General features: G+C 52.4%; 10 protein-coding genes across 11 annotated transcripts; 5 read left to right on the plus strand and 5 right to left on the minus strand.

Moving 5' to 3' along the window:
• Positions 1 to 322: 322 nt before the first annotated feature.
• Positions 323 to 4,296, minus strand: HMPREF1120_08916 (leucyl-tRNA synthetase). Its single transcript, XM_009163187.1, has 3 exons — positions 4,123 to 4,296; positions 1,548 to 4,072; positions 323 to 1,486 (listed from the first exon to the last, which is right to left on the minus strand). Exons 1-3 carry the CDS (start codon positions 4,183 to 4,185, stop codon positions 703 to 705), a joined length of 3,372 nt encoding a protein of 1,123 aa, XP_009161435.1. The 5' UTR covers positions 4,186 to 4,296; the 3' UTR covers positions 323 to 702.
• Positions 4,297 to 4,370: 74 nt separating this feature from the next.
• On the minus strand, positions 4,371 to 7,044 carry HMPREF1120_08917 (acetyl CoA:N6-hydroxylysine acetyl transferase). The gene is made up of 2 exons (XM_009163188.1): positions 5,038 to 7,044; positions 4,371 to 4,968 (listed from the first exon to the last, which is right to left on the minus strand). Exons 1-2 carry the CDS (start codon positions 6,579 to 6,581, stop codon positions 4,851 to 4,853), a joined length of 1,662 nt encoding a protein of 553 aa, XP_009161436.1. The 5' UTR covers positions 6,582 to 7,044; the 3' UTR covers positions 4,371 to 4,850.
• Positions 7,045 to 7,544: 500 nt separating this feature from the next.
• Positions 7,545 to 9,014, plus strand: HMPREF1120_08918 (non-specific serine/threonine protein kinase; the record flags this gene model as incomplete). The annotated part of the gene is made up of 5 exons (XM_009163189.1): positions 7,545 to 7,783; positions 7,837 to 8,186; positions 8,246 to 8,556; positions 8,609 to 8,777; positions 8,827 to 9,014. The coding sequence occupies 5 exons, from the start codon at positions 7,545 to 7,547 to the stop codon at positions 9,012 to 9,014; spliced, it is 1,257 nt and encodes a 418-aa protein (XP_009161437.1).
• A 395-nt stretch (positions 9,015 to 9,409) lies between these two features.
• HMPREF1120_08919 (uncharacterized protein) lies at positions 9,410 to 10,288 on the plus strand (the record flags this gene model as incomplete). Its single annotated transcript, XM_009163190.1, has 1 exon — positions 9,410 to 10,288. The coding sequence occupies one exon, from the start codon at positions 9,410 to 9,412 to the stop codon at positions 10,286 to 10,288; it is 879 nt and encodes a 292-aa protein (XP_009161438.1).
• HMPREF1120_08920 lies at positions 9,634 to 11,162 on the minus strand. Of its 2 annotated transcripts, XM_009163192.1 has the most exons (2): positions 10,894 to 11,162; positions 9,634 to 10,833 (listed from the first exon to the last, which is right to left on the minus strand). In XM_009163192.1, exons 1-2 carry the CDS (start codon positions 10,962 to 10,964, stop codon positions 10,383 to 10,385), a joined length of 522 nt encoding a protein of 173 aa, XP_009161440.1. In that variant the 5' UTR covers positions 10,965 to 11,162; the 3' UTR covers positions 9,634 to 10,382. The 2 variants fall into 2 exon arrangements, with proteins under 2 accessions (XP_009161440.1, XP_009161439.1); XM_009163191.1 differs by having other exon boundaries at positions 9,634 to 11,162.
• Positions 11,163 to 11,440: 278 nt separating this feature from the next.
• Positions 11,441 to 13,351, plus strand: HMPREF1120_08921 (GTP-binding protein; the record flags this gene model as incomplete). Its single annotated transcript, XM_009163193.1, has 1 exon — positions 11,441 to 13,351. The coding sequence occupies one exon, from the start codon at positions 11,441 to 11,443 to the stop codon at positions 13,349 to 13,351; it is 1,911 nt and encodes a 636-aa protein (XP_009161441.1).
• A 470-nt stretch (positions 13,352 to 13,821) lies between these two features.
• HMPREF1120_08922 (poly(A) polymerase) lies at positions 13,822 to 18,590 on the minus strand. The gene has a single exon (XM_009163194.1). It carries the CDS (start codon positions 18,303 to 18,305, stop codon positions 14,181 to 14,183), a length of 4,125 nt encoding a protein of 1,374 aa, XP_009161442.1. The 5' UTR covers positions 18,306 to 18,590; the 3' UTR covers positions 13,822 to 14,180.
• A 488-nt stretch (positions 18,591 to 19,078) lies between these two features.
• Positions 19,079 to 21,277, plus strand: HMPREF1120_08923 (transcription initiation factor TFIIF alpha subunit; the record flags this gene model as incomplete). Its single annotated transcript, XM_009163195.1, has 2 exons — positions 19,079 to 20,443; positions 20,495 to 21,277. The coding sequence occupies 2 exons, from the start codon at positions 19,079 to 19,081 to the stop codon at positions 21,275 to 21,277; spliced, it is 2,148 nt and encodes a 715-aa protein (XP_009161443.1).
• Positions 21,278 to 21,742: 465 nt separating this feature from the next.
• On the minus strand, positions 21,743 to 25,628 carry HMPREF1120_08924 (uncharacterized protein). The gene is made up of 5 exons (XM_009163196.1): positions 25,448 to 25,628; positions 25,293 to 25,385; positions 25,158 to 25,243; positions 24,469 to 25,112; positions 21,743 to 24,422 (listed from the first exon to the last, which is right to left on the minus strand). The coding sequence occupies exons 1-5, from the start codon at positions 25,481 to 25,483 to the stop codon at positions 22,594 to 22,596; spliced, it is 2,688 nt and encodes an 895-aa protein (XP_009161444.1). The 5' UTR covers positions 25,484 to 25,628; the 3' UTR covers positions 21,743 to 22,593.
• Positions 25,629 to 26,880: 1,252 nt separating this feature from the next.
• On the plus strand, positions 26,881 to 27,747 carry HMPREF1120_08925 (cyclin-dependent kinase; the record flags this gene model as incomplete). The annotated part of the gene is made up of 1 exon (XM_009163197.1): positions 26,881 to 27,747. The coding sequence occupies one exon, from the start codon at positions 26,881 to 26,883 to the stop codon at positions 27,745 to 27,747; it is 867 nt and encodes a 288-aa protein (XP_009161445.1).
• Positions 27,748 to 27,838: the final 91 nt, after the last annotated feature.

Below are 27,838 nucleotides of genomic sequence, written 5' to 3' on the forward strand. Positions count from 1 at the left end.
CCTGCCACTACAACTGGTGCAGGGCTGAGGGAACATCTTCAGTCAATCAACTGGGGCTCAAGCCGAAGAAAGGTTCACGCTATTCATAAGGCTGGCCGTGGCTATCCTACAGCGCTCCATGGCTTACAGGAAGTCGTCCATTCTTCTCCGATCATCGAGTGTCGTACTGGCAATGCGAAAGTTTGTTGATGGCGGTTCCCAGGCCGGGGCCGCAGCCTATTTCAACTTATGTCACTGGCAGATATCTGCGTTGAGCGCCACTGCAGCACTCCCTATCTCGAAGGATGCCAGCCTTGACCAGCCAGTGAGAAGACTGTAAAGGCTGAAGGATATCTTAGTTACCTGGGCTACTAGTACTGTATGTAGCATACTACAGTAACCGGTAACCGGTAACATTTGGGGAAAGAAGAAGGGACTGTTATTGTCCTCCAAACCCCCAACGAGAACATGAACATTTTTCGACAATCCCCAATCTTTCTTTCTTTTTGACTTTTCTAGAATCTAGAATCTAGAATCCCTCTTGATGCCAGTCAGACAGACAAATGGGTCCACGCATCCACGGCCACGTACACCAGGGCATCTATCATCTATGCATCCACCTTCCACCTAATCTGCTTCTGCTTTTGCTTTTGCCGATCCGAGCTGAAGCATCTACCACGCCGGAATCTCAAATTTCTTCAGCTACGGGTGTCAAGGTCAAAATCAACCCTCGATATTCTCAAACAAGAACGTCGGCTGGCCGGGCACGGCATGCTCGGCCATAGGTGCGAGTGTCCCCTTATTCTCCTCCGTGACAGTGGTGATAATGACCTCCTTACAGCCCGTCGTCTTAATCAACCCCTTTTTCATCTCATTGAGGATCTGAACTTCATCAAACGGCAACTTGCGCTCAAACACGGCGGCCGGACTCTCCTTGTTAACCACCAATCTCTTTTTAAGAGTCTGCACGAACGGCATGGCCTTCTTCATTTCGGGCCCCTTTCCAATCTTCGCAACTTGGCCATTGAGGGCCTTGTCGTCATTCAGGGTCGCTTTTTCAAAGGCCTCCCGGACCAAGTCGACATACTTGTCCTGCCAGGCGGGAAAACTGGTTGCGACAAAGATGGTGATGCGTTTCGGTTTGCGCGGGTCAAATGCCGCGGCTTTGCCCTTTGCCATTCGTTTCGCTGTCTGCGCTTCCGCCGATGTGATGTTGCTTGAAGTTCCCTTGACGTACTCTCGCGCCGCAGTGAGGGATGGGTTCGACTCTGGAACTTCGGGCCATCGTGCCAGTTGGATCGATTGGGGCTTTTGAAGGACTTCGAGCCACATGTATTCGGCCCAGTGGGGCGCTACGGTTGCAATGACCAAGGATTGAAGTTCCACGTATCGTTTTATGAGAGGTCGTGACATTGCGGTGCCGCTGGACAGACATGCTTCGCGGTAGAAATCCCGGGCGGACTGGAAGTCGTAGAGAGAAGATTTGAGTGCGAGCTTGTAGTTGGTCCTAGAATATACAAGTCAGTGTCGGTGATGAATAAAGTAGGAACAAGGATACAGAAACTTACTCAGAGTAATGCTGGAACGCTTCATGGACGAGCAAATTCATCTCGTCAGCAAACAGTTGATCCCAAATCGACTCACCCTCGGTCTCGCGCAGATTCGGGTCCTTTAGTGTATCCTCGATCCACTCTTTCAAAGTGTACATGCGCATGATGGCGGCGTTTGCGCTCTTCTCTTCAAAGTTTGCATCTTCCATACCGTCGCCGGCGTCGGCCAGGGCAATCCGCGTGGCATCGGCACCAAACTTCTTGACGGCCTGACTTAAGGTCAAAAAGTTACCGGTCGATTTACTCATCTTGTCGCCGTTGAGCAACAAGTGGCCATTCGCCCGGATGGACTTGGGCCAGTATTCGCGCGGGAAAAGAGCAAGGTGGATGTACAAGAAAAACGTCAAATGGTTAGGGATCAGATCCTTGCCAGACGACCGCAGGTCCAACGGATACCAGTACTCGAACGACCGTCTCATGGACTGCAGATCCTCAACGGGGATCTTGGACGACTGCGAAACGCTGTCGACGTCGTTCGTCCGCGTAAACACATAGTCCCAGACATCGTCGGTCATCTGCTCAGGTTTGATGTTCAGCAGGCCTGGGGTCTTGCCGAACTTGTCGCCGTGCAGGAAATGGGCGATCGTGTAGTATGACATGTAGATGGTGCTGTCGCTTAAACTCTCCACGAGGAACTTGGGATCCCAAGGCAATTTAGAACCCAAACCGTAGGTCCTGGCGCAGGCCCATTGATTGAGCCATTCCAGGTTTGCCACGAACTGGTTCTCGGTTTCCGGCGCATATGTCTCGAGCCCATTCGGATCCTTGACATAGTTCAAAACTGTCTGCTGCCACTCCTTGTCGTTGGGGCCGTAGTTGAGGAACCATTGAGGAACGAACGCCACCACACACTCGTCGGCGCTTCGACTGATGACCTCGGCCGATGGGTCTGCAAAAGGGAAAGCATCGCCGGACTTGAGCAATGCTTGCCGGACTTTCTCCTTGGCTTCAGACACCTTTTGGCCCTTGAACTCGCCCACCAGCATGGTGCCGTTGTAGAAACCTTCTTTGTACGCAAGCTCTTTGGCTTCAGCCAGCAACGTGGTATCCTTTGGTGACTGGATCTTTTTGGTTTCAACCAGATATTTAGCTGCGAGATTGCCGTAGGACGGCGTCTCGATCAAAGGCAGGATCTCCAATTCGGCCCACTCCTTTTTGATGCCGTAGAAATCAGCCTTCTTTGCCAGCTCTCTCACGGTTGCGTAGTCATCGGGACTGTCCGAAGGAACGCAGGTCACCACGCCAGTACCCTTTGTGGCCGAGACCGTCTCCATGGGCAGAATTCGTACGCCTTCTGTGTGTACCGACAAAGGAGCGTTCACCAACGTGCCCACAAATGCCGACCCGGGCAATTCCACGACCGGCTGCAATTCACTCTGGTCGCGAGGGAAGTGGTCTTCGTCAAAGAATTTGCCCTGGAAAGCCATGTTCCAAGCGGCTCTCTTGGTGACGACAAAATACTCCTTGTCCGAGACCTTGAAAATGCCGTAGTTGATTTTGGGTCCGACGAAACAACACGTTTGCCCGTACATGGTCTCGGGTCTCAACGTCGCCGGTACAAAGTACACATCCGCATCCTCGGGGACTTTCCCTTGGACCTCCTTGGCTGCCTCAGGTGACCATTCCTTGACTTTCAGTTTGATAGCCGTGTATTCGGTTGGGCCAACGCCTTCACCCTTGGTTCGGTCGTGGTCCATACACGGTTGGCCGTCTTTCGGGCTGTAGATGGTGTACCGCTTTCCGTACAAGATCTTGTTCATCTCATGGAGGCGGTTCATCTGCCAGCGCACAAATGCATCGTAGAACGGATTGGCATCAGTGGTCACAAACTTCCTCCTCCAGTCTATTCTGGCTCCGAAATCGATCAGGTCTTGTTCGCACAACGGCGGGAAGTACTCGAGCCAATAGTTGGCGTCGGCAAATTTGTGGATTTCCTCCTTGGGGATACCCATGGCCAACATGGTCTGGAATTGATAGTTGGCCTTGACCGTCTTGGCCGCCTGCTTGCCCTTTTTGCTCTTAAATTTTGTAATGTCGTCCTTGACGTTGACGTCTTGCGTCGGCGCAATGGGGACCCCGTTGGACTCTGTTATGGATTCGTCCTCGTCTTCATGGTAGTTTTCAAAGTTCTTGCCAAATCTCTTCACGTCCTCTACCAGTTTGTCGGCGCATGCCTTGATCGGCATCCCCGTGCAGTGGAACCCCAGAGGGAATAGAACCCGCTTGCCCTGCAGCCGGTTGAACCCCGCGGTGAATTCCACCTTGCTGATGGTGAAACTGTGTCCAGCATGGAGAGTACCGTTCATGTAAGGGTAGGCGAACGTGCCAAAGTACTTGGGGTGTTTGTCTCGAATGTCGGCGGCCGGGACCGAGTTGAAGGGGATTTCGGTGGTGGTTGGCGCGTCGGCCTCGAAGACTTTGTTCTTCTGCCATTCCTGCTGGTACTTTTTCTCAATTGCAATCAAGACATCCCGGTTGTGCGTCTGTGTGGGCGTCAGTTGCGGTTTAACATTGTTGTGCGCAGCAGACTCACATTTTCGAGCTTAAGAGTGTTGGCCGAGCTCACGCTGGGATCGACGGGAATCTGAGTCGCCATGATGGCGCAGCGGGATATGAAGTGCTCAGAGCTAGTGACTGAGGGCTCTGATCAAGGATGTGCCCTGGGGGGTGAGTCCTATGAGGTGGTGAAGGCTACCTTAGAAACACTGCATATCATGTTCGGATTTCTTGATATTTTGTCCGCAACCGCCGCTTTTGCGGTTTCGCACGTGGAGATGGCGATAAACTTTGAGTCACTTGCATCGCTGGCCAATTGTTGCCCGCCGAACGACGGTCCGATGACCCCGCATCACTGCTCGATTGGAACTAGGGGACTTTTCAATGCCATTTTACGTCGTTGTCCTGTACGTCTCCTCGACTCTAGTATTATTTGGACATGGCGCTGACTCGTCCGGCCTTATGTTCTGCCAAACCAGAAAAATCGTCAAGAGCAGATAGCTAATGGTGACAAATATCAACGTTCACGAACTACAAGCCAAAGCCGGACCGGACGATTCGGGCTCGCAACATCTTCGGAGATCCGACAAGCAAAAGTCTCCAATTGTTCAACATCTGTTGGTCATATTTCAGAGCATAGATCATCTCACATATGTCGTTTAAATCGTATGTAGAGGGCGGCGCAGTTCGCTCCACACAGTATCCGATCGTAAACTGTACAATTGTCATACCATCGACACCAACACTGTTGAAAGCTGTCATCCTCTAGATGGCTGGTCCTTCCCAAGATTCTCGGTCAAGCTTCATGATGGCAGATTGTTTATGCGGAAATGAGACTTCACCTTGTTTGTAAAAGCCGCAATCCTGTAGATACTTGATAAATCTGTACCATGGTTAGCACGACACGTTGACTCATCCTCCTCCCTGTCTTTCGGTGAGAGAATCTACTTACTTAGTATTATCCACCCTCGGCTCCAACATCACAGTTTCTGTGCGATAGTCGGCAAGGAAGCAGTAGTGGACGAGGGCGGACAGCCAAACTTTGACACGGTGAGGCCCACGGAACTCGGGTTCGCCCACCAAGACGTGTAAGCCCCTGGTATAGTTGCCGACATCCCCTCCCAGCAGACGGCCCAGTTTATCTTCTTTGACCCAATACACCTCAAAGTAGCCGAAAGGTTTGCCGTCCCAGCAGCCATAGACCGGAAACGAATGCCGGCTTTTCAGGCCATCCTCAAGAAACTTTCGTTGAGTGGATGCTGGTCCTGCCGCTCCCCATGCAAGGTTTACCCGAGGGTCGTTCATCCACTTATGCAGCAAATCCAGATCGGGCGGCCGTTCTGCGAAGTTTGCCAACGTGGGCAAGGTCGCCACTGAGACCCCTCCTCCGTGACTCGGCATCGTGGCTGGCATGGAACCTCCCAAGGGCGTAGAATGCGGGTGTGGACACGGTTTGGGCGACAGCGTAGGCACTCGAAACGAAAGCCACTGTTGAAGACTGGGAATGTAGCGACTGTAGAACGTCTCACCTTGTCGTGGGGGTTTCGGCCGGATCGGATGTCGTATATGGTTGGTGAAGGTGTACTGGGTCGGTGGAGGAGGGTAGAATGTGGGCAAGTGGCTCCCGGATTGGAAAGGCCCTCCTGGGGACGAAGTTACCGCTGACAAGCCATCGACCATACTGCCTGTTACGGCCACCATAAAGTCTGTTGGACGCGGAGAGTTCCGCTGCTCTGAGGGCCTTTCGGGCGAGGCAGGACGTGAATGATGTGGCGAGCCGCCGGTCGGGAAGGGCGAGTGTTGTTGAGGTGCCATGGTATAGAGGAAAACACGGGGATCAATCTGCCAGAAAGACCTTTTGCTGACAAACATTTCGTTCCAGCCGGTGGGCAACCGGACATCTGTATCTGTCCCCACAGATGAATCCTCGCTGGCGATAAGCCCCATGCGCTCGAGCTTCTGAATGGTGTTTTTGCCCTTGAAGATACCTTCTCGCTTGATCCAGACGCGCCACTCCAGTTTGGGTCGGCCGCTTTCCGGCGTCAGCGCACACGCTTCGGTGTATGCGTGAGGGTCTGGCTGCTCCTTGTGAAAGTACCAGCAGAGAGTCGCCCAAAGCATCATTGCAATATGCCTGGTGGGAGAGGCGGTGTTTCGGAAATCCGAGCTGGCAGGCATGGATATGGACGAGATGAACAGCGAGTCGCTCTGGATCGTTGGTTTGGTGAACCGGTGTGCGACGATGTGTTTTCCGTCCGTTTCCTCCTGGACCGGCTGCAGTTTCGGACGCTGTTCTGATCCTTCAGCCACAGACACTTTGCTTTTCCTTGCTTCGGGTAAATCCTCCACCTCGTCCTCTGTTTGTATGATCACGGTCCATCCCGGCGGCATAGGCGAGTGGTGCAAGTCGAGATTCGTCGATTTGAATGTGAAGCCGCCAAATACCGGCGTCACGGTGTAGATCTGCCCATTGGGCAGACACACCTGCTGTACCATACTTTATATTCGGGGCATTGAGGACAATGCACCAAGGGTGTCGGCCAGGACGGACGACTCGTGGAAGCGACAGGAGTGTGATTGCGATCTGACGACTCGGGCTGCCAGGTAGCTCTTGACCCTAGGCCAGTGCGGTATCCTCTTGGGCACGAACACCCACAACAACGGGTCGTGGGCGGTGTTTCTTTACAAACTGCGGAACTCGGTCACCGTGAACAAAGATGGATATATTCCAGGGCTCGACCGACTGTGACAATGGAACGGCGGGGAAAATTGTTTATGATAATCAAGAATGTCCCACTGCAAGGTTTTCCCGTCCAGCACCCGCGCGCGTCTGGTTCCTCCGATGCTTCAAGCGGGTGCGGTAGAGGACGAAACCCTCATGCCACCGCAGTGTACTATTATGTAGTAGTGGTAATCAAAAGGCCCGTGGTAGGTGCGGGCTTCTCTGTCGCTCCCACGCTGCCAGTGGCAGTGGCAGTGGCAGTGGGCGGGGCAGAACAATCCAAACCTTAAAATGCCAAGGTATGCACCCCGAATCTGGGGACAGGGTGATGCCGCCCTTACCAGGCTTTCTCCAGCCTGAGATGTGCATCAGTCTTAATTTGTTAACCTTAGTAAACCCTTATTTGCCGCCCTTGTGTACTTGGATATTGTACCTAACTACCAGGCAGTAAGCATGTTGTTATAAGCCCTCCGACCGGGATCATGAGAAGAGCTGCTTTTGTTGGTTGCATGCCAGTGCTTGTCGCTGGGTATGGGAGAAGCGCTTTCGACTTGACATGGGTTTACTTATGGTGGCCTTCCGATCGGTAAGGAGAGAGACTAAAAGAAAACACCACTAAAGCCCAACTACACCCACTCCAGGTACCACAAGAACTCAACTTACTCTTCGAACATAAGTTCGGCTTGCCTGCTGTGAAATTTGTCTCTTTCCGGTTTCTTCCCAGCCGGGGGATTTCAATGAGGTCCAAAGTACCGTTCCTGCGTGCTCTTCGACACAGACCTTGGCCTCGTTCATCAGTGGTTGCCCCTCGGTTAGACCAGTCTCAACCGGTTGAAGAACAAAACTCGCCGTACTATGACCCTCAACATTTCTATGCAGCCCGCATAGGAGATGTCCTTAACGAACGGTATCAGTTAGCGACGAAACTTGGTCATGGAAGCCGCTCCACAGTCTGGCTTGCGCGGGATCTTAAACAGTCTGTGATGTGAGCGACACTAAGCTGGATTGTGCTTTCTAATTCATCGATAGGTGGAAGTGGCTCACAGAGCGATACGTTGCAATCAAGATCAAAGCGATCATTCCAAGTCCAGCACATGAGGCCGCAGACGGGGAGCTAAACATCCTAAGGCAAATCGCCCAAACAAACCGAAGACACCCGGGTTGGGTATTCGTCAGACGAATGCTGGACACATTTACGACACCGGGACAGTGTGGAAATCATACATGTTTGGTATTTGAGCCCCTACGGGAGCCACTATGGCTCTACCAAAGGCGGTTTATCGACGATGTGATACCATTGTCGAGGATCAAAATCATTCTCCAAATGGTGCTACTGGGACTTGACTATCTACACTCGGAGTGTCATATTATTCATACTGGTATGTCTTCTCACCGACAACGAATTTCTGTGCATGCTGATACTAAAACAGCTCATTAGATTTAAAGCCCGATAACATCATGGTGAAGCTGGAAGATCCTTCGATCTTGGAGCGAGACGCAGAGGACGAATTCAAGCATCCACTTCCGCAGAAGCACTGCGAAGACGGTCGAGTGATATATCTTGCTCGAAATGACTACGGGCAATTCCGACGGCCTGTCGGTGTAATCCGGATCACTGATTTGGATCTGGCGGTCTCTGGCGACATTTTACGCAAAGGGTGTATTCAGGCTGAGCTCTATCGCGCCCCAGAAGTCATTCTCGATGTCGGGTACAGTTACAGTGCGGACATCTGGAGTTTGGGAGTCATGGTGAGTGTCAAGCTCTAATTTTTCACACAACCACTTCGCTAACCGCTTACAGCTGTGGGATCTGATTGAAGGGAGCCCGCTGTTCAAAGTGGATGTTCCCGAACGAGTTTACGAATACGACGACCAACAGCATCTCGGAATGATAACGGCGTTGTTGGGGGATTCTCCGCAGAGCCTTCTCAAACAAGGGGATAGAACCTCTCTGTTCTACAATGTAGAAGGTATGCGTGCTAATGCAATCTATCCGGAATCTGAGAGCTCACAAGCTAGGCCGTCTTCACAATCCCGATCTTATCCCAACTAGCTTCAACTTCGAGACCACTATCTCCAATGTCAGCGGTGAAGAGAAGAAAATGTTTATCAACTTTGTTCAGAAGATGATCCGGTGGTTGCCAAGTGAACGAAGCACGGCGAATGAACTCTTGAAAGACCCATGGCTAGAGCTCGATAGACATTAGCAAGATATCGTTGAGGGGGTATGTTTGAGCCCAAACCCGCATGAGACTACATTCACAGCGACGAGGCGCACGGGATGGGGTATGGGAGTCCTTTCAGGGTATTACCTTGCAGTATTATAAATCAATGAGAACGGTAACCTACTGCGTCAGCTGTAAACGGTTTCTGCTTCGCTTGTATTGTCAAGATGTGGTCTATCAGCTCGTGGTCCAACCCCCCGATCGGGCTGAAGATGATGCCGCTTTTGCTTGCTGCGCCGGGCTGGCCGACCTCCAACATTCTCCTTTACTACTATTCCCATCAATTCTGTACAACCCTCTTGAAAGCATGCCTCTCTCTTTCGAACCATCATCTGTTCAGGACAGGATGTAGTGACGACTACGAGTCCATTGTGGCTATGTCTAAACGGCACGTCCTCGTAGCCGACAAACCCAATGTTCACCATGCGGACATCGAGCACTCTGGTAGTCAGAGCACGTTCTTCCGGCGCTGGTTCGCCCTGATCGCGCTCAAGACCACCGCTCGTTTCTATCGGCATCATGGGCCTTGCTGTCCTATTTCCCGACATCTGATCGTTAAGACAAGTCCGTTCGTTGATCTTACAGAAGCAGCAACTATGAATTTCATCAAATGCCATACCTCCATTCCTGTGCCACGGGTATATTGTTCCTTTATCCATGATAATCAAGTCTACATTGTTATGGAACGAATCCGTGGGAAAACTCTGGCTGAAGCTTTTGGTTCTCTCGCGGAGGCAGATCTTACAAGTATTTGTACGCAGCTGTGGCAGATGCTGCTGGAGATGAGAAAGTTGTGCCCGCCAGGCCCCGGAGTTCAAAGTTGCACCGGTGGCTCTTTACGGGACTCGCGCAATCCCCGATCCAACCCTAGGTTTGGCCCGTTCAAAAGCATTCAGGAGTTTCATCTGTGGCTGCGTGAGGGTCTAAAGGCAGAGCAACCACCATGTCGACAAAACATTCAAGAATGGAGAGAAGTTCAAGATATGATCGCCATGCAGGACGAACCATATCCACCTCTTGTGTTCACACATGGAGATCTGAACCCGTTCAATATCCTGGTTCGCGGAGCTCAGGTGGTGGGGATTGTTGACTGGGAGTTCTCAGGGTGGTATCCACACTACTGGGAGTACACTTCTGCTTGGTGTGGAAATCGAACCCGAGAAGCCTGGCAAAAAGTTATCCCAAAGTTCCTTGAACCTGACCCTGACCATTTGAAGATGGAGATTACGCGTCAGAAATGGTGGGGAGAATTTTGAGTGAGTGTATGGGATGGATGAAAATGCTCGACAATGCATCAGAAAATTCGGAATTCGTGGGCTTGAAACCGACCGGCGCAATTGTTCTTCGAGTTCAGGGCACGATTTCCTTTTCTTCGAGCATGTCCCAAGTCGGCTTCGGTGATGCCATGTCTTTGCCCGCCGAATACCGCCCAGCGGCAACTTTTTTCGTAACGTAGCCTCGAGCCACTGCCTCGACCTTGCCCCAGTCCAATTGCGACGTCCCGACCGCTTTGCCATCTATGGCCAATCTTGCCAGTACATCAGAAATCCAAGTACGGCAACGCCACTGAGGGTCGTTCTGCACGACTTGTGTAGTTCGGAAGATCTCGACAAGACGCCTTTCGTCTTCAACTTTCGCGACCACGATTCGTGCCAGAAGAGTATTGGTGTTCTGGACATTGGACACAGAGACTTCCTCATAAGTCCAGCCATGTGTAAAATGGTTTTTCACATGATAGCGCATGCCAGGGACCTGCTGCCTGTCTTCAACTTTGGGGCCGATAAGAAAGCTCCAGTCATATCTGGGAATGATGTTGAGCCTTGATCGAATCACGGCAATGTGAAAGGACGGGCATCCATACTTTCGTTCCTCGTTGTCAGCGACTCCAGATGGATAGAGAGCGACATAGAGCCGCTTCTTCTTTGGAACCATGGCATTCTTCGTGAGAGTTCTACAAGAAGGCTAACAGTCATAAGACTAAGTGGAAAGCAGGAGTTAACATGGCCATGCATGGGGGTTCCTCTGTCATTATATGCCTGCGGTCAGCCATGGCGTCTCCAGATGCCTGACAAGCGACCTAAGAATAGAAGAGTCTACAGCTCATCGAGTCGCCAACGCCCCGACTGTCCGTATCCAGGGGATAGTTACGTGCCAATGTACCAACAGAAGGGCAGTGCGGGCATGAGCGTGGTCGAGCGGGCGGGTCCGGGGGGAGTGGGTCTAGCCGCCGCGTGCCGTCCTACTACTGTAAAACAAGTACAACAAAAAATCATCCATCACGACTGGGATCAAGTCCGCATGCTATTCTTGATACTGCAAAATTGTTCTTTGTTAGACACTGAATCTTCCATTCCATTCGCGTCAGTGTCCAAACGCACCTGCCCCTTTGACCTCGTCTCGAACGCTAGATGCAAAGCATTACAGTATGCCCGTCATGCCGGCTCGCGACTCGGTCTCGCTTCCAGCGGCTCCTCGATGATCTCCAGAATGGCCGGCGCAAATTCCACTACAGCCGTCCGCGCAGAGAGGCTGCGCGACCACTGCGTGGTGCAGAGGCTGCGGGATCCTCCTGGTACTGGCAGACCACCCCGCCGACGCGACAGAATCTGGCCGCGGCAGAACATTTCTTCCGACACAACACGCCGACACGGATCTGGACGGGCGAAGGATGGCGGAACCGACAGAGTGAAGCGCAGGAACTGCCCGAAGTCATCTTTCTCGGAAGGTCGAACGTGGGCAAGTCCTCGGTGACCAACGCGCTCACATTGACCGACATCAACCGCGTGAGCTCGGTTCCCGGCGCAACAAAGGCGATGGCCGCATGGACATTGGCTGCGAAAACTGCCACCGGAGGAGCCGTCAAGGGATGGGATGGAGACGTCAACCCGAAACTCACACTGGTCGATATGCCTGGCTACGGCCATGGGAGTCAGACGGAATGGGGCGCCGCGATTGTCGAGTACATGGAAAGAAGGAGGAACATACGGAGAGCCTTTGTGCTCATCGACGTGTTGCATGGGGTGATGCCACGGGATGTGGATATTCTCAAGATGCTTAGATCCCTGGCGATTCCATACCAGATCGTCGCCACCAAATGCGACCGGTTCGCATCGAGTGAAGCCCAAGGCGAAGCGCGTGCCGCGTTGGAGAAGATCCGCGCGCAAGCGGAGCTGGATGCCGACGACAGTCTGGCGCTGGGCGAGATCATTGCAACTGGGTTTCTGAACACCATGGCCGCTAACGGGAAGGGGGCTACCGCCAGGCTGGCCCTGGGAAAAGGCGCCTTCGGCGTCTCAAATTTACAATGGGCAGTGCTGCGGGCTGCTGGTCTTGACACGTATGCCATGCAGAAAGCAGAATCTCATGGCGTGTTGAAGAAGCTGCGGGCAGAGGAGAGACTTCTGCCTTTACTCGAAGGTGTGAAGCAGGACGATGCTACCAAGTACCAAAGCGAGCCTTCCAGTCAAGAAGCCCCTGGCCACGAAGACGTTCAGACGAACAGTGCACAAAGGTCCTCTGCTCAACCAGCATCGACTTCGATGACTTCAGAAACCGGTGTTAGCGTAGAAGACTTTCTGCGCGAAATCCTGGGCTCGTCTTCTACCGAATCTCCACACAAGGGAGGTCAGGACCATCCCCATGGGCGTCGCCAGAGCCCACAGCAACAGCAAAAGCAACAGCACCAAACCGGAGCTCGAATCTTCGATCCCCTCTCCACGGATGAAACCGCTAAACCACGCTCGAGCCGAAGTCCAAACCAAACGCTCAGCCAATGGCTAGAAGACGCTACGGACAGAAGCGCGTCAGCAGAGACCGCACGAAGACCACATACCAATAATTCTACCAACGGTAACAGCAACAACAACTACGGCCAGCCTCGAAATTCAGGCGTAGCATATCATGATCAGCATCGATCGTCGTCCTCAACCGCCGACTCGACTCCCCGACACCAAAGACAACCGCAGATTTCATCGTCCCACGCTGAAGCTCAAAGTCAGTCGGCGACCTTCGGCAAAGGCGTCACACGCGGCATGGAGGCCCTTGAAGCTATGGGTGGCCTCGACCCACGATCCAAAGCAAGATCGAGATCTAGCTCTGCTATGTCGTCCTCCAGCAGATCCCGATCCTCAAAGTCAAGGTCGAAAAGTGGCGGCGGCAGAAATCACAGTCGTGGCACTGATGGTCAATCTGCGTTTGCCTCTTCTGCTCCCACGGCAGCAGTCGGCAAAGGAGTGACTCGTGGCATGGACGCTCTTGAAGCCATGATGGCCGGAAATGGGAGCGACGGTCGTATTCCACGAAGTCGACGTCGAAAGTAAATTGACGCTGGAGTCAAACGTTTCTTTCCAAGATATGTAATATGACAAAACTCGACCAGCATTCAGCACGGCAAGGGAATTTACTTGTGCGCAAGGGACGCTCTCGAATCGATAATGCTCGGAAGTGGGAGCGACGGTTGAAAACCTCGAAGTCGACTTACAAAGTGAGCAACAGTGAAGCCGGCGCTTCTTTGTGGCCAAGTGTACCACGGGGAAAAGAATATTGATCAAAAGCCAGTCCTGCCAGGTCTGCCTGCCTTCGCCGGATGTCGGGCTACCAGTATCTTGAAGATAGCTTCAATACGTATCACACCACCCTAGGGTAATTTGTACAGAAGATAAAACAATGACATTATCACCCGGATATAAATACAGAGCCAGGGCTAGTACAAGAACTACCTACTGCGTGGTGTACCATGGATACAGAAGTCCACGTCAATTACGATGCTGGAAGTACCTAAGTAGTCAAATTCATCCGCAGTGGTCAAGGTAACATTGGAGTTTTAGGAATAATGGTAACTACAGATGACAAGCCCTCCGCTGTCTCCGGTCTGAAAACGCATCAATGTCTGCCTACTCTATTACAATGGACGTTGAGGGCCGAAAAGAGGATGAACATGGCCAGGAATCCCGGTCGATCCTCAAAGAAGGAACGATTCACTGCATACCAGAACCACGTTTCCTTGGAGCATCGACCTTCTGAGCTCCTGTCCATATGCCACTGAAACCGTAAAGCAGTAAAGCAAGGTCAACATGAAAGCCGCCGTGTCCTTAGATCCAGGACCGTCATCCCAAACAGTACTGCCGTGGGAAAAGAACCTTTGACCAATCAAACACTCGAAGCGACATCCCCTGGAAGCTCACCAAGCAATCCTTCTACATCCCCTCTGCCAGTGTGGAAAGAGTCGGTGTCGCCATCTTCGCCAGTCTGTTCGAGACCATCAGATTGTTCCTGACCGGTACTTGTTCGCTGGCCCATCATACCTCCGCCACCAGGTTCATAGTCAGACTCAATGCTGAACTCGGCCCCATCCCTAGCACAACCATTGCCGCCTTGTGCGATTACAGCCAGGTCGCGCAGCTGTCTTGCGTCGAATGGAAATCCCAACGTTTGCGAGATTGGCATGGGCATGACCTGGCGATGTTCATCTCTTGGTTGCTCGCTGGAGTCCAGACTGGGGTACAATATTTCCGGAACTTTCAGAGAAGCAGGATTGCGGATCCTTAGCTGGACAGAGTCACTGCTGTTATCCTGTGGTAGACTATTATCCGATCGCCCCGGTTCTGCATTTTCAACACCTTGGCCATGTGCGTAGCTTGGCTTGTTGAACATACCAGAACCTCCGGCCGCCGACGCCTCCCTAGATGGAGAAGGGGTTTCACCATGGTTCATTGGATAAGCCGGAATGTGCGATTTAGGAGACCGAACAGACACTCTTTCTGGATCGTCCTTGACGCTCTGATAAAAGAACCGAGAATTCGTCTCACCGTCACCTGCTGACGATGCGGTAGCTTGCTTCGCAAAAAAGGCCAGCCGCTGCGCTCGAATAAACTTCGCATCGAGTTCACCAGGCTGTCCGGGACTTGGAGTGGCAGGCATGTTTGCTCTAGACTCAAGAGCTCCGTGGCTAGGAGGTGCAGTAGACACTTCTTGCAGGATATCGATGTTGTGCGTTAAGACTGTCTGCAAAGGAGGAAGATTAGACTCGGGACTCTGTGAAGTGGTTTTATCCTCGATCGGAGGGTCGCGACTGCTCACGGTCGTAGGAGTGGTTGCATCGCGGCTGCTTGTGTCCGCGGACTGTGCCACGTTGAGCACTGACGCCTGAGCATCGGAGCCAGTACCTTGAGATTCTTTTGCAGTGTCTTTGACTTTGGCACGATCAGGCACTTTGCAACGATGGAGCGTAAACGTGTAAAACATCCGCAATATCTCGTTTTTCTTTTCCAGCTCGTCATGTGTCATCTCAGGATTGTAAGGGAAAGCCTGGTCAATTTCCGTATATTGAGACCGCTGGTGGTGTACCCATCTACCCTGACGCAGACGCCTATCACGGAAACGCAAGAAATCGCCACCACGTGTTGTTGTGTCCCATTGAATGATTTCGCCGACAACATTTCTTCCGGCAGGCTCTGACTGGCAATTTGTCGAGATAGTCCCAGGGCTAGTCGTATCACCGTGAGATAAACTAGCTTCGGCAGGAGTCGGGGTTGACATGCTCTCAGCCGATTCCTCCTGAGCCGAGCCCATCCTTGAAGGTTCGTGTTCCGAACCGTTTGCAGGCCAAGGCGGATGGTTCATTCTCATCCGCTCGAATCGGTCCCTGTACGGTTTACCGATGTATGGGTTGGGTCGATCAAGATGAAAAGGACATTGCTCATGCAGTTTGCGCAAGGAAGGTTTTACAAAATTGAGGGGCTTTCCCTGCCTGATCTTGCAGTCCCTCCAATGTAGCCAGCGCCCGTCCTGAGTATCAACGTCCCATGCCACAGGGTTCCCATCGATATCGAGGCCTTGAGCCAGAAGGACATCCTCAGGAGAGCACAAATGTTCGGTCGGCCTAGGTGTCTCTGGGTCGGGTTCTGACGCAGCTGACTTGTGGTTGCAGAGTCTGGAAGCCTTATTCATGTCACCATCCACCTCCGGACCGCTCTCCTCATCTTCACTGTCCTCACTGTCAGCTATGACCTTCCTGTATCGCCAGCTTTTCCGGGGCTGGTGCGTGGGATTGTCCTGGCATGAGGTCGTGGATGTCAGCTTTGAACTTGAGGATTGGCGACTGCTTCGTCCAGAGGAGCAAGACTGCACTTTTCCATGGTCAGAATTCCCCAACGTACCATCGATTTGACCATCTAGAGCTTCTTCGGCGCCTGACGTCTTCGCTTGATCGAGCAGCGCCTTCTCCTTGGCTTCCAGGGCCGCCTTCAGCTCCTTTTGCTTTTGCCGGTGGAATTCCAAATCCTTTCTCAAAGTATCGGCTCGGTCCGTGACAGGCTCTAGAAACTCGTCCACCGAGACATCCTCGCCTGCGCCGACCCTTTCGATGATCGACCAAGCTCGGCGAAACTCGTCCCGGATTGCGACGAGTCCGTTATGACCAACTGTCCGAGCAATGTTATGGTCGACCTCGAACGGATCCTCGATGGCTAGTAGGTAGCGTAGACGGACATGATTGTCTCCCTTTTGTACCCACTTGGCCTCAGTCCATCCCTTCTCCTGTTTGGATACAATGCCACCTTTGCGTCTGATTGAAATGACATCCCGGGTCCAATGAAACCCTTCACGGGTCGCGTAGTATTGGAAGAATCCTCTCAGGAGTTGACCAGAAGTCTCACGATTTGGTCGGGAAGCCATCTCCTGGCGCACCTCTGCAATGCTCCTCGGATCGCAAAGGTAACGGATGTCGCAGCCTTCGATCAGCTTGACCTTCAAGTCTGGAAACCAGTCATCCTGACACGTGACCAAGTGTTGCAGATTGGGGATAACGGGAGGGGAGGCCACGTTCATGAGATAGTGGAGGACCATCATGATGTATCCATAGCTTGAAAGAGTGCCATGGTAAGGCGTGTTGATGTCTCTCATCTTAGCCCAAATTTTGACAAAGAGCCCCAACTCTCCAACACGCTTATCGAAGTCGTGGTAGAGTTTCAGCAAGGCTGTGTTATAAAGGGCAACAAAATTGGTGAAGTTGATGTCACACTGGATACCGCAGTCTGCAGTGAATTCCAGGCCGGTGTTGCCGTGTGGGCTTGGGGCCCTGGGAACAGTGTTGGAGATCGTGAGGTCAGCAAGGGATTGTTCAACTGTTTCGACATCTGGAGGTGAATCTGTCAGGTTGGGAGCTGATGAGTCGACTGCCGGGGCTGACGTTTCGTACGAAGATTTCTCCCAAGCGGCACGATTGTCGCGCAAATTCTGAAGCAACTCAGCATTGGGACTCTGGCAAATGCGTAAGATAGGAACGCGGGTATTGGTGAGAAGTCGGGCGCCATAACCTTGGTCAAGGTATGCTTTCTCGAGCACTCGACGCACTTCCATGTTGAAAGCGCGCTCGTCATCTTCGTCGTCCGTAGTCAAGTCTTGCTCTGGATTAGTGCCATCAACCGCCCCAAAAGACTTCATTTCTTTTGACCATTTGGGTAGAGCAAGGAGCAGATCCATGTCACAACCACCTAGTGCGAATCCGTTCCCAAGGCTGCCGTAGCATTTTAGCTGCACCTGCTTTATGTCGAGATCGGGGTACTTGGATTTGAGTGCGTTTCTTGCGACTTCTTCAAGCTCGAGCCGGAAGCTCTCCTTCTCCAAAGACTCCTCCCTGCTCAGTCTGTGCTCCGGACATGCCTTTCTGCCAACACTGTTCAAGTAGTCGGACTGCTTGATTCTTACATGGCGCAGATTGCGCTGCTGTTCGACAGTGCCGTATCCCATGCTGGAGTTGGGATTGAACAGACGTGCGTGGCGTGGCGGAGGGCGTCCGTAAGCGTGATGCTGGTAATTCTCGGCGGCTGGTGCCATAGGTGCCATAGGTGCGACAGGAAAGTGATTTTGTTGCGGTCGAAAATGTCCAGCATTGCCCCCATAATTGCCTCTAGCGCGATCTTGATATTCCCTGGGAGTAACTTGGCGCACAGTGTTGTAGGCCTGATGATAGGCTGGCTGTTGGTACTGGGGTTGAGGTGGCATGTTACTAGGAGCTGGAGGTCGCGAAGCCCCAAGCGGAGGGAAAGCCTCGTTACTCATCGAAGATGGCGGGAGCTGCTGGCTTTGGAGCGGCGCAGTTTGGTTCCGGACAAGATACTGATTGTGACTTGGTTGAGGCATCGATGACATTCCTCTGCCCTGCCCACGGCCACGATGGCTACCTCTGTGTTGTTGCGCTAGTTGATGAGAAGTCTGCTGAAGCTGATCCCAGACTCGAGGAGGAAAACCAGGTGCGTCCTGCGGCGCAGCCATGATGGCTTACTGGCTTCCCGAACGTTTTGAGCAGTAGTAGAAATAGTCAGATTCTTTGTTGATATGTGATCGGGGAAGGTCCGACAGATTCAGCGGTTGATGCTTGGCAAGGGTTCTTGCAACATAGGGTAAGTGAAAAGAAAGGTGAGAGTGAAAATAGCTGGGGCAGAGATACGTTTAAATAGATAACCAAGTCGTGGAGATCGCGGGTGAAAAGGGAGCAAGTCGTGAATGCTGATTACAAGAGTCACTTGAATAGGGCGCGACAACGAGGTTGAAGTTAACGAGCCTGATGTGAGTTCCACTGGTTCGCGGGTTCTGTGTCACGGTGACTGTCACCTTATTGGCTGGTGATCACGTGACAGCTGTGTTGGCCATGAACCTTCACGGCATCACCATCAATAATGGGTTTCTTGGAAGGGTCTCTTCGCAGTTGGCGAATACTGCACCGTACTCTGCAGTGCTACCTGCAGTGGTGCCGCCCTAGTAATTACGTGCCGCCCTAGTAATTACTACTACCACACGTGCCAGTACTACCTTACCTACTACATAGTACGTGATGCCAGAGTCGCTCACGACCTGCGTTCCACTGCTAACTTGAACTCTGGTGTCGCCGGTACTTAGGTACATGAAAAAGTGACCCATCACCCCGCGAAGCTGCCTGTCCTTGCAGCATATTCCTGGACTGTGGTAACTTTTTAGCCTGTATCTGCATCGGCGGGCCTGTAAACCCACCGCACCTGGCACCGTCTCATGCTCTCAGCAGAAACAGAATGAATCCAGGCACCGTCCCCGGAGGCGGACCTGGTGCGAACCGACCGCCAGGCCCGCCCCCTGCGGTGCGTCGAAAGAAACCACAATCAGACCCATTCTTCAAAGGCCCCAGGAAGAACCCCAACCCGACTGGTATCAAGCAGGTTAATGGCAGTGCAACTCCCCTTGCCAATGGCCAGCCTCCCGCGAAGCGAATCCCAGTCCCAAATCCTCTGCGGCCTTCCAAACCTGAATCTGCCATACCCGAAAATGAGCGTGTCAGCGGTTTCAGTGACCCGCGGGTCGCTGCTGAAGGGATTCCCTACCAAGACTACAAGCTTGTGACATCCAAGAAGGAACTCCTCAATGGTCTGCGGTATCATCTGCTGCAGCTGGCCGGTGAGAAGGTTATCGATATTCGTAATGAGGCCGAATTCCCGAAGCCGGCTCGTCTCCATCGACGCGATCCTCGAGCGCCACCGCCTGGTCATCAGCAACAGCAACAGCAACCCAAAGAAGAAGACCAACCGCCGGAGCCCAAGGACGGTTTGACCGCTACCGAGCGAGAAGAGGTAAACAAGAGGAAAGAAGCAAGGCAGAGGGAGCGGGAGGCCAATCTTGCCCAGATAGCACCGTCACAGGGCGCAGGTCGGAAGATAAATTTCAAGAAGAAGACCCAGCAGGTTTTCAGGCCCGACTATTCCGCCGAAGAAAAGCGGCGCATCCAGACCAACTACGAAGAGAAACTACCATGGCATCTGGAGGATTTCGACGGCAAGCATTGCCTCATCGGTCATCACCAGATGGGGTCGATGGGCACCACTGTAGCCTTTGTCTACGAGCCTGGCCAAGATAAAGGAAAGTATCGAATGATCCCGATCGAAAAGGTATATCAGTTCAAACCTAAGCGCGAGCTGGCACAGCAAATGTCAATTGAAGAGGTCGAGGCGGCCATGAAGAAACGAGGCACGGACCCAGAATGGCTGATTCGACAACGAGAGGCACGCATTGCAGAGGCGTCAAAAGAGCTTGCCGCGAGGAAGAGCAAAGGATTGTTTTCAGGCGCTGCTCCTACAGAGACTTACGCGGGTCGGACCGGCGAAGAGGCTGACCTGGACTTTGAAGATGACTTTGCCGACGATGAGGAAGGTGATCTCTTCGCCGACAAGGACGAGGACGAAAAGTTTGCGGAGAAGAGGATCAAAGAAGATCAGCTGCAGGCCAACTTCTTCGATCTCAAGGACTTGAAGGAATACGATGAAGCAGAAGAACGAGAGCGCAAGGAAGAAGAAGCGCGGAAGAAGAATTTCCGGGAACTTCGAAAAGCCCTCGAGAAGCGGGAACGCAATTTCAACCACGCGACTGATTCTGAGGACGTGTCTACGGTAAGTTTGGAATCTGCTATCGGTTCGACCTTTTGCTAACGTCACTCGTAGACGGATTCCGAAGAAGAACGCGAACGCTTGGAGCGCGAGCGGATTGCCAACCTCAAGAAAGAAGAAGAAGAAGCCGAAGCCGACGGCAAGAAATCGGCCCTTTCGTCATCGGGCGCGAACACCCCGTCAGGCCGCAAGGAGAAGAAGGGCGGTAGTTTCGCAAGCGATCGTGAAGACGGACTGAAGAAATCTGCTTCCTCGAAGTCGCTGAAACGACCTGGCTCCCCCAACCTGTCGGATGCTTCGGGCACAGATGCCTCGACGAGGAAGAAGAAGCTGAAATCCCGCCATGTGTCTTCTGCTCAACCGACACCCGGTCAATCACGGCCCATGTCGCCAGCAGACTTGTCTACGCTTGAACCTTCGGCGGCGTTGAAGATGCGCAGACGTGGCGGGGCCGGGTCCGACACAGACACAGTGATGAGCGACCGCGACGGCGGTGCAATGTCCGATGCCAGCAGGGCCCAGCGTCTCAAACTGAAGGTGTCCGTCTCGCCACCCGGCACTGGTCGGTCGACGCCTCAACCTGGTTCGCGCGTAGGTTCACCCGCTCCAGGAGGACCACGACCGGCTGCCGGTCCTGGCACACCGCAGGGTAGTGAACCATCTACCGCATTCCCTTCAGTGCAAGACGTTAGAAACGCCATTCCGCCCCAAGGTATCGGGATTAAGGATCTCATCAAGGCGGTTGAACATCCCAGGGAACGCCGGAATGACTTCATCAACTTGGTCAAGGAGGTCGCACGCATCGATAAGGATCGGGGCGTGCTGGTCCTGCGATGAATGGCCCATGGACCAGGTAATCAACTAACTGACTGGTACTGGTACTGTGGTTGCTGAATCTAAGTCGGCTGTACTGGCCCATCATAGATCATGGCCTATTGATGAGGGGCTCGGCCACTGCAACAACTGGAGCTGAAGCTGAAGCTGAAGCTGAAGCTGAAGCGTTTGGCCGGCATACTGGCACAGATATTGTTCAAGTAGAAGATTACTAGTAATGACAGTGAGACTGATTGCCCTGACTTATTTGTACTTTGCTTTACCTGACCAAATTTTTTTAAATCTTTATTGGACCTGGAATTCTGCTTCAGTTCACCAGGACAGAAAGAAGCTCTGTATACAGCGGGCCTTTGCCAGGGCTTGTTGCTGAGGTGGCTAGTAGTTGTGATCCTATCCACGTTCCAAGAGAACTTCTGACACTCATGTGTACTGTACATCTAAGGAAACAACCGACGAGTGCTGACGGAGTGCACGGTTAGGGGATATATATATTCATATAGATAGATAGATTCAAGTCAACATGACCATTGTCTGCGATATCTCGCACTCACTACCAGAACAGATAGACGATTCTGAATCTCGAAGTCTGTAGGTATGTAGTACTGGCTGGTATGTGCATTTCCATTTCAAGCTCAAGTCTCATCGTAATGTACTTATGGTAGCTCGCCCTTGTCCGCACCCTCCGGGAAACGGGTCAACCCATTTCCTTCTATGCTCGGGTGGCTTGAACGAACTTGCATGAGCTGATATGTTCCGTCCCACATCCTCATTCTTCTCAATCTACTCCCAAGATCAGGCTATGTACCTCGAAACTCCAAACACGAAACAGAAAATGATCTTTTCGGATCTAAGCACTGGAGAAAAAAAGAAACATAAGAAACGCTGTAGATGTAGTTGTGCCACTGTCCCAAACAAGCAACCAAGGTCAGACCCCATCATTGACTGGTCAATGGGGATGGTCAATCGGAGCAGAGCAAGAGAGGGCACTGCCAGAAGAGGACTGATTGTAGGTGTTTTCGAATCCATCAGTAGGACGGTTGGAATGGGGTCCGACCAACTCGTGGTGAATTCCAATACGATGCATCCTGGCGGAAAATCCAAGTCTTCTCTTTGGCGTCCGATTTGATCCATACCAAACAGTAGCAAGCGAGTTCGGCCACTCTGGTCACATGCTATGCTACAAGCTCCAGTTCTTCTGCATCTTTGGTCATATCGTTTCGACTCAATCAATACATCTGCTCTCGTGGCTGGCTGGCGAGCTTGGAATGTCTAGTCCAGTCTAATCCAGTACGGTCCCGCTCTGGGTGTAGCGATTCGTCTCAGCTTGCAGAGTATCGACCACTAACCAATTTCGATCTCGTCGGCACGACTTCCCATCGTTTCTCCTCTGCACTTTCGCGTACGCTGCTGTCGGCCGTGTCATCGGCGAACGGATCCGTGGTAGTGTCTTTTTCTTCTTTCTCTGTTGTTGTGGATGTGGCTTTTTCGACTCCGATGCCGCTCGCAGTGCGCCCGGGGATCTCGAACTTCAACTCTATCGCTCCCTTCTTCGGCATGCCGCCTTGTGTCAGAAATCTAACCAACAATCGCTCCTGTTCGGGTTTGACGGTCAGTTCGGTCAACCGCCATACTACGGCCGAGGCTTTCCGGCGGAATGTCGCGCCCTGCGTGGGTGCCATCATGGCCGACGTGGCCTTCCCTGTCCCTTCCCCAGAGGTATCCAGGTTGACACTGATGACGACGTTCTTAAGGGTCAAAAAACCGGACTCGTCGCTTGCATGCTCGAAAATGGGGTTGAGACTGTACAGGACAATAACGCTGACTTGGCCCTCGACTACCTGCCATGCTGGTGTGAGTAGCACGGGGCTGTACCGCGCGAGATTGTTCTCTTCAATGTGAAGCTGGTATTTGAGGCCAATCACGGGCGTAGGTCTGCGGATAGGATGCGTCGTCACAGTGTATGAGCCTGCTTGTTCCTCGGCCAAGGTGTTGCCAGTGGATTTGACCTGTGTGATAAAAATTGGATTCGCTGCAATCTTGTCTAACCGCTCAAAATGCTGTAATCGCACGACTTCTTGCGCAGGCTCGGAAGCGGCAGCAGCTGAGGCTGGAGGGTTGTAGGCAAAAGCGACCTCACCAAGCACAAAAGACTTGCTGATGCCAGTTTCGGTGAACCATGAGTGAACTGTTTCCACAATGGAGGCATTCAAGCCCGGTTCATGGAGGTCAACATGTTGGGTAGGTCCAGTCAGACTTCGGGAGGAATGAACCGATGTCGTGTCCGAGTTCACTCCATGCTCTTCATGAATAATGCTCGCATGAGCTGGGCGCTGCAGAGGAGAGGCAAGGACATTCTCAGGCGTGCTAAGGCTTCCCGGGATAGAGATAGCTGGAGCTGACGGTGAAGCTGAGACCGAAGGCAAACCTGCAAGACCATCGGTCTGGCTTGGGACGTACATGGTGTTCCTAACATCACGCCGACCCCTTACGCTGCCCTGAACCCGATTAAGGCCAGAGTGCTGCGCTTGGGTTCTTAATTGACTGGCCATATTGTTCATGGCGCGTTGAGCCTCACTCTCATCCTCCTGTATAGGCTTGTCTCGGATCATAAAGTTGCGCGTTGGCTCGTCCCCGTTAGGACTCGAAGGAGACAGATCTTGCTGTGTAGGAGCCGTTGGCTCAGCAATGGGTGTAGACGGTTCGTGCTGTTTCGCAGGTGGTTGAGGCGGCGGACTTCTGGCCTGTGATGAGCTCGCAGTCTCAAGCAATGCAGGCTGACTAGGGGTGGTCTCAATATTCGAATCCAAGGGCGACTGAGATGGTGCAACGCCGTTCGATATTGGAGCCGTTGATTCAGGCTGACTCCTGATAGGTAGGTCATGTTGCCTGTCATGAGATATTGAAGATGCTGGTCGATCATCCTGCGTTGAGCTAGCAGCAAGATCTTCGCCAGTTTCCTCCAAATCCTGGAAACTCTGGGATGAGTCTCCCCGTCTGAACGGCGCAAAGGACCTTGTTCTTCGCTTCTCTTCTTTAGATGTCTGCGAGGGAATGGGCGGCACGGCGCTCTTTCTTCGGCCCATGACTGTTCCAAGACGTTTTAGACCACCAAGTCTGTGCTTCTCTTTGTGTGGCGTCGTCTCAGGCACTATAGATTGATTAGAATATTCAGCATATGGAGTGGATGAACGTACAAGGCGCCAGTGTATCTTGGCCAGCAGCAGAGTTTGAGCGATGGCTTTGTCTATCATCTGCATGTCGTGGCGGAGGCGGCGTTGGAGGAACACGATTATGTGAGCTAGGAGGTCTGGCACTGCTAGCCGTTGCTGAGCTGTGTCTCCTAATGGCACTGTCAGGCCGTTCAGCTGCTTGTGCTGCAAAGTTCTGTATTTCAACCGCGGTTTCGAGATCGAGCAGCGCATTGAGACATGATTCTGCGCTGAGTCGGTTCTTTTCGATAGCATCCACCTCATAAGTCTGGAACTGGGTGAGCACATCCCTCAAATGGTTGATTCTTGTCTCATCCAGCGCTTGGAGTTGCTCAAAGACAAACGGGGCCTGCGACTCCCACTGGCGCGATGCCTCCTCGACGGCAGATGTTGCATGGTCTCCTTTTCTGCCGCCCTTAGCAGCTTTCCTTTGAGCATTAGCAAGCTCTTTCGCGATCGCATTGAGGTTGCCTTGGGTTGAGACCAGCGCCTGCATTTCTCGGTTTCGGGAGGCAAAGTTTCTCAAGGGATTCTCGACGTCGCTTTCGATTTTGGAAGCGAGGGTTTCGTGAGAGGCGGCTAGATTCTCTGTTCCAGAAACGATCCGCTGCCATGGCATCTGGAAAATGCTATACTGGTCAATAACTTTCAAGGAAAGGTAGGCTCAAATTTACCCCAATGCTGAAGCCGCATCCTGTTGTGGCCGGCGGGCAAGCTTGCGCAGTCCCGCGACATAGGCTTCTTCCACTCTCCGGCGTTCCTGATGTGGGTTAGATGCCATCATACAATGGTATAGTGGGGTGACTAACCTGAAGCCAGTCGGCGATGTCATTGTTAATCTTAGAAATGAGGGACACCCGGTCGTTAAGGACTGTTATGGCCTGTTCCGGCTGGAGTGAAGCCTGGCGCAATTGAATGTCAGTTGAGGATCCGGGCCGCGCGGATGGATTCAAGGAGACCAGACCAGGAGTGTAGGGTATTCTGTTCGCGAGAACTCCATGATGTTTATTGTAGTGCCGTCATCCACACATTTAGCGACCGTCAACCGATGTGTCAGACAACGTAGGACAAAGTGGCATGCCCGAACATGTCGCAAACAATGGAAGATACGTCGACTCTGGTGCAACACCTAGTTTGCAGTATCGGTGACAACCAGAAGCTGTCGGCGAAGCTAGGGAAGCCGGACAATTGGTTACATAATCTTACGGTGCAGCACAGCGCACGTCAAGACTCCGTTTACAAAATCCCCCAGCCGCCTACCTACAATGGCCGGATTCGAAAAGAACGTCGGAGGGGCTATCACTAGAAGTAGACTAGCGTCGCCTCTTTTACAGCCTTTGCAGCCTATTTCACGTATTTTACACCACTTGGTTGGGCTATGAGTACCATCTATACCGTATTGTAATGTGGCTAGTGTTATTAGTCAACCAGAGAGACCAATCAGGAGTCTTAAACACCCCCACCGACGTTAATTTCGAATCCGGCCGTTGTAGGTATGCTTATGTCAGCAAATACCTGGTTTATTGACGCCCGCGTGCAGCACTCAGCACGTGCAGCATACTACCACCGTAGTACAGCTCAAACAGAGCGGTGCTGCGGTGGAGCATCCAGGGAAGCTAAAGCAATATCTTATGTGGGTACCTAGGTAAGGTAAGGTAGGTACCTACTCATAGCTATCTATGATGACTTCGGTTTTGATGGTGGGGGTGACAACAGTCCCCAAGGTCTTCCCACGGCTTTGTTGTAAGCGCAATGGACAGTCTGAACAGATGACAAAGATTGGTTCGAGCTAGCTCCGGGCTGGAAGGATTACCCGTCCCACTCACGACCTAGGTACCTATAACGCCCTACCATTGTAGATGATGACGAGATTATCGGTTCATTGCTCGAGTCTCAGCATATGCACCTTTCACAGAGAATAAAGCAGAAGTAACATGATATTTATGTCCTTGAAGGTCGATATCTAATTTGTGTCCACAATGACGGTTGATATTAGCTTTGCCGACCGACTGAGCACTATAGTGGCCCTGTGAGGAGGAGAACCGTTAGCTACCAACTTTTCATTGATACTGACAGTATGAGGCAGGACCAATGCTTTTCAATCCGCCGGCAAGCAGCCAGATGAAGCGCAAAAGGAAGCTAGGGAGCTGGAAGACAAGATACTACACACTGCTTCCTCTAGTGTACGAAAACAAGTCTGAGCCATCGAGAGGGCAGATGTATTGACGGTTGTAGGGTGACTATCAGCAAACGCTCGACAACGTCATCGTCGATCTGCAAGGTCCCCACGCCGAGACCATCGAGAAAGAAGATCCTCTTGAGGAGCACGAGATCCTCAACACAGATGGGCCGTCCTTTGGCGCCTATCGATATGCGACGTTCCACGCAGATGGCCAGATGTCAACTGTTTTCAAGGCTGAGGCCAAGGACACCACAGCACCAGTAAGGATTGTGGCTCTCAAGGTGACCTACCCAGCAATGATGACACCGCCCCACAACTCGGAGAGAGAAGCTCGACTCCTGGTTGAGGCTCGTCATGAAAATGTCGTTCCCCTCCTGGAAACGGTTCACGAATCTCGAGGTCGATTAATTCTCGTCTTTCCCTTCTTGCGGCAAGATCTGGAAAATTTGCTCGGGTCGGGAAGGCTGGACAAACGCCAAGCCAGTATGGTATTCCAAGGTCTCTTCAGAGCTCTTGAACATATTCACGCTTTGGGCATAATACATAGAGACGTGAAGCCTTCGAACATACTGCTCAAGTCCATGGACGGCCCCGTCTATCTTGCAGATTTTGGGATTGCGTGGTCTCCGGACGACGAAGACTCTGAGCCAGCTGATTCCAAGATCACTGACGTCGGCACGACATGTTATAGACCACCTGAACTGCTCTTCGGGCATCGATACTACGACACTTCATTGGATATCTGGGCCGCAGGATGTGTCGTTGCGGAGATGATCAGGAACGGCCACGAACCAATCTTTGATGCAGGACCTCTAGGAAGCGAGCTAGGGCTGATCAAGTCCATGTTCACCACGCTCGGCACACCAGATGATGAAAGCTGGCCTTCAGCCAAAAGGTATCCTGACTGGGGAAAGATGCGATTCCAGTCCTTTCCCGCTAAATCGTGGAAAGAAATCCTTCCGGGTGCCACAGAGCAGGGAATCGATTTCGTCAGCAAGACTGTTTGCTATGAAAGCACTCGCAGGTTGACTGCTAAGCAGGCTCTTGAACACGAGCTAGCTTCCACGATTGGACGAAGGTAATGGGTTGATTTAGGGTGGATTCCTGATAGCGGGTTAAGGTACCACATGAAAGCATATGGACAAAACGCTCTGGTACCTGGACCATGTGTTT

The sequence above is a fragment of the Exophiala dermatitidis genome (genome assembly GCF_000230625.1).
Source record: "Exophiala dermatitidis NIH/UT8656 unplaced genomic scaffold supercont1.8, whole genome shotgun sequence".
Lineage (NCBI taxonomy): Eukaryota > Fungi > Ascomycota > Eurotiomycetes > Chaetothyriales > Herpotrichiellaceae > Exophiala > Exophiala dermatitidis.